This window comes from Embiotoca jacksoni, unplaced genomic scaffold (assembly GCF_022577435.1).
Source record: "Embiotoca jacksoni isolate LCO1_2020_lvr unplaced genomic scaffold, fEmbJac1.0.p SCAF_5, whole genome shotgun sequence".
NCBI classification, from domain to species: Eukaryota; Metazoa; Chordata; class Actinopteri; family Embiotocidae; genus Embiotoca; species Embiotoca jacksoni.
The window spans coordinates 14,722,612-14,732,514 of NW_027185403.1; the positions used below are offsets into that span (position 1 = coordinate 14,722,612).

At 40.5% G+C, this 9,903-nt stretch overlaps 2 protein-coding genes across 3 annotated transcripts; one reads left to right on the forward strand and one right to left on the reverse strand.

Moving 5' to 3' along the window:
* Window positions 1–321: 321 nt before the first annotated feature.
* pin4 (protein (peptidylprolyl cis/trans isomerase) NIMA-interacting, 4 (parvulin)) lies at window positions 322–4,046 on the reverse strand. The gene is made up of 4 exons (XM_069171373.1): window positions 3,271–4,046; window positions 3,116–3,183; window positions 2,429–2,548; window positions 322–1,184 (listed from the first exon to the last, which is right to left on the reverse strand). The coding sequence occupies exons 1-4, from the start codon at window positions 3,305–3,307 to the stop codon at window positions 1,026–1,028; spliced, it is 384 nt and encodes a 127-aa protein (XP_069027474.1). The 5' UTR covers window positions 3,308–4,046; the 3' UTR covers window positions 322–1,025.
* nek12 (NIMA-related kinase 12) lies at window positions 3,489–8,295 on the forward strand. 2 transcript variants are annotated; one of them, XM_069171371.1, is made up of 3 exons: window positions 3,489–3,515; window positions 4,089–5,422; window positions 6,642–8,295. In XM_069171371.1, exons 2-3 carry the CDS (start codon window positions 4,348–4,350, stop codon window positions 6,842–6,844), a joined length of 1,278 nt encoding a protein of 425 aa, XP_069027472.1. In that variant the 5' UTR covers window positions 3,489–3,515; window positions 4,089–4,347; the 3' UTR covers window positions 6,845–8,295. The 2 variants fall into 2 exon arrangements, with proteins under 2 accessions (XP_069027472.1, XP_069027473.1); XM_069171372.1 differs by having other exon boundaries at window positions 4,089–5,418; window positions 6,642–6,819.
* The last annotated feature ends 1,608 nt before the right edge of the window (window positions 8,296–9,903 follow it).

A 9,903-nucleotide genomic window follows, 5' to 3' on the forward strand; every position in this document is an offset into this window, starting at 1 on the left:
ATCGTCTTATTCATATAGAGATTGGTGTGAAATGTTGTCATTATTAGTTTGTGAATTCTTGAGTTATGGCCAAAAATGTGTTTGTGAAGTCATTGTGAACTTTGAAAACCAAAACCTGATCGCTTATTGTTGCGTCCAAGTGAATGTTTGTGCCATTTTTTTTTTTTAAATTCCTTAAAGCCTTTCACAGATGTCAGGTTCACAAGAATGGGACAGACACATAACAAGACAAAACCGAAAACGTAATGCTTCTGGCCACTGCTGTCATCAGCATCGTGGCATAAAAAGCAGAAATTATTTAATCTGAAGCTGAAACAATTCCTGATATTAGACCACTGTTGTTTGAGAAGATGTCGTCGTCACAGCCTCTCCATTGTGAGACTCTGCTGTCTTTCTGTTTGTCTTGTGCACTACACACTTCAGGTTTGCAGGTTGGATAACATTTGATGGAATCATGTTGGACTTTGATGGGCATTTTTCACTACTTAGACATGTATCTAACTGGAGAAACTAATCAGCAAATGTACCTGTAATCAAAACAACCATTAGTTTGCCGTTAGCTGTCGCAAGTAACTAACCGTAGCTTATCTCCGCGATGCAGTGTATCAGAAACAGGAACTTTACACCTCGTTAATAACTCATGTTTCCTGCCTCTAAAGCATTTTGGTTTTGCCATCAGAGATGTAATGGTAACTTTTTTCACAAAGTCACTCTCTCATACACACACAAACCAACCTCACACATTTTGTACTGCATTAACAAAAATGCATTTATTTGGCTGTTTTGTGGTTTTAGTTCCACAAACATCATCAAACTGAAAGTGAAAATCCAGTGAATGTAAAAGTGAATCATGAAGGAACATTCCCTCAGGTTGAACTGTCAGTACGGTGGTGTGTTTTCAACAAAGGCAAAACCGGACAGTATTCCACACCTGGATCATTTCCTGTATTTATTCTTAAACCTTCCACAATGTAGCACACAGGAGCAGTTGTGTGTCCTAATTTCAAGCACTGAGCTGTCCCATGCTATTTTTTCCCCTCTACCATTATGATGTGGTACCCAAATTTTGTCTTGACCGGAGGGTCTGTGTAGACAGGTTTATCCATGGAACTAACAGGAAGGGCGAATGCTGCGTCCTGGAAAGGTCCGACCATCGATCCTCGCGTCATCCAGCCCAGATCACCCTGTCGGGAACATAAGAGTCATGAATAAAACATATAGGATGGGCCTAATATGGGTACCAAGCCCGTAAAACAGCAAAAGAGTTGAAAGGCTTCACTATACTGAGAACAGAAACTGATCTTTTTACAGCCCCAGGTACCAGTTATAAATATGTAACAGGTTAGGATGAGAGGTAAAAACGTGTTTCCATGTCAATGACTAACAGCTCTAATACTCATGTGATGTTCCTGAGTAGCACCCTGATCTCCACTGAACACACCAGTACAGGTGTTCTGGAGGGAAACAGGTGTGAATAAGCAGGAGACTGCACTTCTGTGAATAACAGGACAGCTAATAATTATTATTCATCACCCATGCAGTGTGTTTACATGGACTTGAGTACTCCGGGTGTGATCGGGTTTGGAAGTGTCCTGTTTCTGTGTTTGCACATATCAACATCCCAATTTCAGAAACCCATATAAGCCTTTATCCCGGCCTTAAGAAACCAGGCTGGAGTACTCTGAAAGAAAAACAGGATACTGTTGTATTTATCAGTCTTATCCAGGTTTCTGACTGCTGCCAACTGCGTGCGTATGTGCTTGCTTCAGCGTGTAGACATAACAGAAACTAAGGCAGCAACCAGAGTGCTTCATCAGGATGTTGAAGAAACAGAGTTTTGTCTTTTGGTGGTGAAAGAATTATATTTTCTTGGTAGTTTAGATGGGAGAAATCATCAAAACACCGCCCTGCTCAAGTCTGTGGCATTTTAAAAGTGCTAATTCCTTTATAAACCAAAGTGGTCTCATTCTCAACAGACACAGTCAAATCAGATTAACACTTTCATAACTGCCAGCTTGTGTTGTAAACAACACAGGGAAATATCACGCAGTAAACAGTCACTGGAATACTACTGGTCATGTGCATGGGGATAAATAATCACCAAATCTTTGTCCTCCATGTAAACACCACATCTCAAATATGATCAAAACCTCCTGTCCAAGTAAACACACTCAGCATGAGGTTCAGGCCTGGAAATCATATTAATCCTCTCTCATGTCATAAACAAGCCTTAATAAACGTTTTTACTGCATATGGTTACAACAGTGACCTCATCCAAGCCACATGCAATTTAATAAATCGTCAGTAATGCAACCATCACAGTCAGAGAATATGGTTAATACCGGGTGTGATAAGTTGTATCAAGCAATAGACAGTCATGAAAAAAGACGAAACCAAGACCGCACTGATTGTGAGTGCGTGCGTTTACCCCTTGTCGAGCTTTGTCTTCACTGTATTGTGACGCGACTTCGCTGAAACGCACTCCGGCCTTCAGTTTCTCCATCGCCTCCATGCACTTTCCATGTTTTTCACAGAGGATGTGTCGAACCTGGCGAAAGCAGTTAGACTTTTCAGTGATGAACAACGGTTTGGATGCAGTCTACGACCATTTATTGTCCCTGTAGACACCGACCAACGGTTAGATCTCAGAAGCTGGCTCTTCCTCTTCTTCCTCTGTGACCCAACTCTGTTCATGCAGCCATAATGAACTGAATCCGGAAAGAACTGCGTGTCTCTCTGAATCTAACAAAAAAATAGGTTTAGCGTGTCCTCATTATTTCTGAGTGAAATGTTAAGGTGTGCCAGGAAAGAAAACATCAAAGGGAAAAATAAACAATCGCTCAAGAAATCTATAAGATAAGACAGATAATCACTGCAGTCAAGTAACCTAAAAATGACAACATAATGTGTGTATGTTATAGTACACAGCAATAAGTGATTTGTACACGTTTTATCACGAAGTACAAAATCCAGCTCGTCCACGAATTCATCTTCCATCTCCTCAACCCAAGAGTCTCTTTGTGGTGGGAAGAGACAACAATATCACCAGTCGTCTGCTAAAAACCCCCCTTTGGCTCAAACGTATCATAATATGTATTATAAGTATTAACATTACCTTCACAGCAGTGCCTCCCTTCGGGGCTTTTTCTTTCTTGTCAGCGTCTGCACTCCCTGAAGCAGCTCCTGCACGATAACAAGATATAAATACATTTTAAATTTTAGCGAACAAAATGTAAAATAAAATGTATACAAAATGTATGGGCCACTAACCTTTACCACCCTTTCCACCTTTTCCCTTTGGTGGCATTTCAGATTTACGTAAGCGAAACAATTAAAGTAAAAGTAAAGAGGAAATCCCGCTGTGTTGTGATAAACCTGCGCAGTAACCTGCGCAAAGAGCGCAAATGTTTCTTCTTCTTTGGTGGTTATTGGTAGATTACAGCCAATTAACAGCCACACGCCGCCTAGTGTACTGAACCCAAAATGTCATATCGCGTTTCATAAAATGGGGCAAGGTAAGCATCTAAATATGTTGAATTTAATCCTGGGATAGATGGGCCGCACCTTGTGTCATATCAATGATAATCCACACTCTTTTTTTTAGTCCTTTTACTGGCAGTGTCGGTGTCTGATCAACGCGCCTTTACAATATTTTTCATTTACTTATAGCCTAATGTTGTTTATTTTACAGGCACATGTTATTTATTTGACAGACTCATTAATAAAACAGTAAAATGCCATAGATGTAGGCTATTGGACACCTGTTAGTTAGACTAAAGGGAGTTGCTGCACCATACAGAACAACAGCAGCCCATGCAAAACGAGTGATTAAGTAGTTAAAAGCACGCAAGCATAAACGGTAGCGAAAATATGACACAATCTAAAACAAACACAACACGGACAATAAAACGACACACAAAAAAAAACAACCGGTCGGTAAATGGGCGTTAAAAACAGATAGTCCAACCACAGTCATAATAAATTAAATTATGATCTCACAACATCGCCATCTTGCTTGTTTTCCTTTAGCTTACGTCAAAGTGTCATTATTAACTCAAATGTTTTTTTTTTGTTGTTGTTTTTTGCAGCTCAGCATCACTCAATTACCCTTATTTTTTAATGTTAATTAAAATGAATTAAAAAGACATATTTCTCACCTCCGTCACTAGCAAAAAAGGTTATTTCACACAAAATATTAAACTGTCAAAAGTTGCCACGGCGTCACGGCGTCACCGTGGCAACGGCAATGAACACAAACGGCCCCCTGACGTACGACAGGTGGCGAAGCGCGGCTCACCCCGTTTTTACTCATTAAAAACGACCTTATTCGTCGGCTCCGGACAAAACATGGAGAAGTACGAGAGGGTTTTGAGGCTGGGCAGGGGGGGAGCAGCAGACGTGTTCCTCATGAGGCACGTGGAGCGGAGGAGCCTGTGCGCGGTGAAGAGGATCAAAGTGGAGAGCACGGGGACGGCGAAGACACAGAGGGCCATCCTTCAGGAGGCGGAGATCCTCCGGAGGCTGGAGCACCGTCACGTCGTGAAGTGCAGCGACGCCTTTGTCAACTCCGACGACGGGTTCATTTACATCGTGATGAACTACTGTGACGGCGGGACATTAGACGACAAAGTAAAAGAGAGGAAACCGCAGGAGTTTTTCACAGAGGACACGGTGATGGGGTGGTTTGTGCAGGTTACCATGGCTGTACATTATATACACAGGGCCAAAATACTCCACAGAGACATCAAAACCTCCAACGTGCTGCTGACGAAGCAAGGAGTGGTGAAGTTGGGGGACTTTGGCATATCCAAGATAATGACCAACACAGCTGACATGGCGTCCACGTGCGTGGGGACACCCAGCTACCTCAGTCCCGAGCTTTGCCAGGACGTCCCCTACAGCTGTACGTCCGACATCTGGGGTCTCGGTTGTCTCCTGTACGAAATCTGCACCCTCAGGCCTCCCTTTGCAGCCACAAACCTCCTGAGTCTGTTCTACAAGATCACCAAAGGAGAGTACGACCCTGTTCCCGACACGTACTCGGACTGCATCTCCTCTTTGATCCAGAGACTGCTCAGCCTCAATCCAGAAAACAGGCCGAGTGCCGCGTGGATACTGAGCAGCACCGACGTCCAAGGTCACCTCGAATCCATCAAAAAGAGAGAGACAGGTGGTTCTCCTGTGCCTGATATTAATATAGAGGTAAAACACACAACAACACTGGGGCCAGGCTTTCTCAGTCAGAGCTGCTCATTGGAAGAGAGAGAGCACGGTTTGGAGGCCAGCTCCAGTGATGGAGAGGAGGAAGATGCTACGAGTAACTATCCCGAGGACTTCGATGAAGATGGAAGTACGTCCTCTCAAGAGGAACGCAGCAGACACTCGGGGTCTGCGATGAGGAGCAGTTCTGCTGACTCAGTCGGTAATGTAGAAATAGAAATAGGGCATGAAAGTCATCTCGCAGTGGTAATAAGAGTGAACCTCTGTAGAGTAAGAAAATAAATGTGACAGATAAATTGGGCAGTGAGAAAAAGTTCTGTAATACAGATCTGTGTCTTCAGTTTTAGGCCTATTTTTGATTTTTGCTTTTATTGTAAAATTATTGGATAATTTCACTTCGTCAGAGATGTTCAAAGAGGAAATCGCTCTTAGAATATAAGATTAAACCCTGTTTTATTTCAGTAAGTGAATCCGATATTTTTAATGTGAAATTTCAATCAAAAAGTAGTAAGTAAGTTGAGCTAAAAGGCAGGTGCAGTGTTCGTTTCTTGAATAACTTGTTGCCTCAAGAAGTTTCTGGATTAAACTCTCAAAACTTATTTTAAACTCTAAATTGACGCAAACTACATCTTCAGATGTTTCAGTCCACAAACAATGTACTAAATCTCCACTCCATGCAGATGATAAACTGCTGTGATAAAATACCAAAGGCCTTAAAATGTTCTCCCCAGAAATAAATGTTTGCCTTTTAACCTGTTAAAAGACAAACATTTCTACAAACACCAACACTGAGACACATGAATAATCTCATCCGCTATTCGGGACTCTCAACTGACGGGGGGAAAAAAACTATTGCAGACCAGCGCTGAAGCAATTCCTCTCAACAATTTTAAAACCAATTCAGCGTATCTCCTTTTTTTAAAGAGAAAGTTCAACCATTCTCTGTTTCAGCCTCTCAAATGTCGGGGTATCTTGTTTTTTTTTGTTTCCTATTAATGATTGTAAATTGATTATCTTTGAGTTCTGAACAGCTAATTGGACAAAACAAGCGATTTGAAGATGCCGCCATCGTTTCCAGGGAACCAGAGAGACGTTGTTCTCTCCTTTCTGACATCTTATTGATAAGCTAATCAAAAAGTTACAGACTAAACCGTATAGAGACAAACGAGGGATAGCTCGACATTACCAGTGTTTTAAATGTGTAATATTCAAAACCAACATGTTGAAAACGTGATGTTTAAAACTATGTGACTAAGATATTAACAATTGTTCTGTTTCGAAATTAGTTTATGATTAAAAATAAATAAAAAAAGAACTAAAAAAAACCACTCTCATATTAACCTATCGTTTGCCTAATAAAACCTTCTTATATTGTTATACATTTTTGTTTGGCAACTCAGCAGATGCTTCCTCTCTTACAGTATTTCCGGAGGCTCCTGACGCTTCAGAACAAGTTGAATATCCGGATGACTTTGAGGAAGACGAGGAAAAAGAAGATGTAGCACACCTTGTCCACGCTGCTGCTCCTCAGCAGCCACACGATGAAGCTCTGGTGGAAGAGTTTCAGCTCTGCGATGCTGGAGGACTGACCGTCACACTGAAAGCATTGAAGGAAAAGGGCTAAAAACGTTTTCATCCTTAAAAAAAAAAAAAAAGTACATCACAATGACCAGCAGTGTTAAATAAAGGTACCTTAGTGGTTGGTAAACATTTTTAAGTGCCTTGTTTTATGCTTTTGGAACTGAACCAACTGGACTTGGTGTCTGTCTGACAGAACATTTACACACCAAGAGGTTGAAGTGAGTTGGTTTACTGCTGGATGATGCTCAGCCACTTGGTGGGGCCAGAGAGAGTGAGCCGTCCTGCTCCGCCTGAGCTGATGTCAGATGTCAGTAAAGATGAATAGATCTCACTGGAGAATTTGATAAAAGATGAATTCATTTGAAAATATTGTACAAAATAAGTTTGACCTTGTATTCATAGTGTTTAAAATAGCACCAGCAATGAGTTATTACGTTGTATATTACATCTAATATATACTTGATTGCATCATCAGTTAAAAGAGTTCAATTTGGATTCTCAAACTTACATATTGATTTCATAATGCTTCATTATATACATTTTATTCTGTCATAGTTTAGTGCTCTGTCATTATACATGAAGTGAAACAGCTTTTCTTTGCTTCAAAGTGAGATAAAAGAAAGTATGCATTTGATTGATCAAAGGAAATATGTGGTGTAGCTGGCCACAGATATTGTGATAATGTCTAATATTGTGACTAATGTTGTGAAGGATAAAAATCAAGAGATATGTATTTACAAACAGAACTCAAAATAGAAGCTTGACTGTAAGTGCACCTTTGTTTGAAATGAGCAAAATAAAATAAATAGTTTTCATAACTTCATCCAATCCTTTAAAGGTATGTTATCTGCCAGTTAGCTTTGAGATAAATAATTAATATAAACATAAATGGGAAATGGTCACTTGATGACCAGGAAAACGAAAGACTTTGTGCACCCTCTTTGACTCCACAACATATAGCACCTTTGCACCGGGGACATGATGTCAAGCATTTAGTCAAGAATCAAGTATTTAGGCAAAATTAAAGCGCCTTTTTATTGGCCTGTCATATCGCTGATGCCGATATTACGTCTTAAAGCCTTTATTCCGATGACATGCTGATATCATTGTGCATCCCTCCATAGAACCACCATAAAATGCCTTAGTAAGATGTTGTTTTGTTATGAGCCACCAGAACAGCTTCAATGCCTCATGAAACCATTCAGTGACCTCGTATGTATAAGCATTAGCATTGGATATGTTTAACCCTTAATATATCATGCTCTTTTTTTCCCAATTTGTTAACTGCATATCTACTGGAGCTACTTAAATGATTACATTAAGTTACAGAAATGATGGCTTAACTAATATTGTGCACTCTTTCTAGCTTGCCTCCGATACACAAGTAGGTTTTTTGTCTTGCAAAGCTGAAAAATGTTGATGGGCTTTTTGTCTTTCAAAGGCAAATATCCATCTACCTACCCACTTATTTAGAAAACTTAAATTGTTGTTGGCTCCTCCTTATTAAAGTGACATCATGAATAAAAAAAGTTAAAAGCCTCATTTCTTCTCAAAAGGACATTTCCACACCTAAAGGTTCAGTTGCCACATTTAAAGTAAATGTTCTCTGAGCGGAAATGTAAGAATCAGTTTATCAACACACGATCTTTCCTGAGTCGACAGAAATCTTCTGCATTTGTAGTCAGCATTCTCAAGTTCACCCACATTGCATTTACAAGCAGTACAACATAAAAGGTCCCACTCGGAGACATCAAACACACATACCCCCACACACACACAGTCATTTTTCCATGAGCTAATACTACACGGAAATCCAAAGCAAACAATATTTTCCTTAGATCACCACACAAGGGGTAGAAACACACGGGTGGCAAATGAAAGGAAAAACCAAAATATATTGTCTTGATAAGGTGCTGGGCAACCACATGCTGATTGAACAGCTTCAGTGTGACTGCATGGGCATTGATTGTACAAGTCTCTGGAACGCCATTATTCCAAAAGATATCACCTCAGTTAATATTTTGATGATGGTAATGAAGAGTGTTGTAAGTCCAAAACCTCCCTTAACTGCCCAATTAGATTGAGATCTGATGACTGCGAGGGCAAATGATTCACATTAGTTTTCATACTCATCAAACCATTCATTGATTACTCGTACCAAAATGGCGACAGCCAAAAGGTTTTAAAACAGCAGTTCACAAACCAATGGGTGTCATCATAGTGGGTTGCTGCTTTTCCACAGTAAGACCCCCCCCCCCCTTCAGGGGTCAAGCATTCGAGCCTGTACCGTTCTCTTGGTGTAAACCATACTTGCCCACTTGTCAAGAATATAGTGAAGAACTCATCTGATATGAAGATGAGTGAACATCACTGTTTTTCATATCTCGGCTTTCGCACCACTGAACTCTCAACTGTGCATTTGCCTTTGTAATGAAGGGTTCAGACCTTGCAGCCTTCCTATAACATCCCTCTCTGTCGACTGACAGTTCCTGCTGACAGTCTGATCATGTCCTGCACTGACATCCTCAGTTTCCTGAAGAGCCGCTCTTCTGTTTTTCTTCAGATATCGTACCATTGCACAAATACCACATTCAGCAAATGTGCACCATCAACCACAATTTCCAACACTGTCTACTGAAGTCTTTTCCGTAGATCTAAATGTGACTGTGATCAATGTTCCTGGTGAAACGCTGGCCAGTTGAGCAGTCTCTGTGACTGATGCTACTGCGATCTCTACCCCAACAATGAACCCTCCTTCAAAGTCCCTTCTATATCCATCCTGATAGAAAATAAGTATTAACTGGGCCTAGTCAGCAGTTTTATACTGTACAATGCTACAGAGCATAATTGGCAGTTAACTGCTTCATTTTATCATGTAGTGCTCCTGTGTGGAGGCATCTGCATTCATTATCTTTCACTTATTATAATTTTTTTCTTTTAATTTGCTAGCCTTTGCTTTTTGCTGATCACAGAACGCATGTGTTTGTCTGCACCCATTAAGAATTGAATAGATCACTTGGTCTGGGCATTGTGACTGCAAACCAACAGTTGCAGATTTTTGTCTACCATTTCCCTCTCACTACTTTGCTTTGCAAAAAAAAA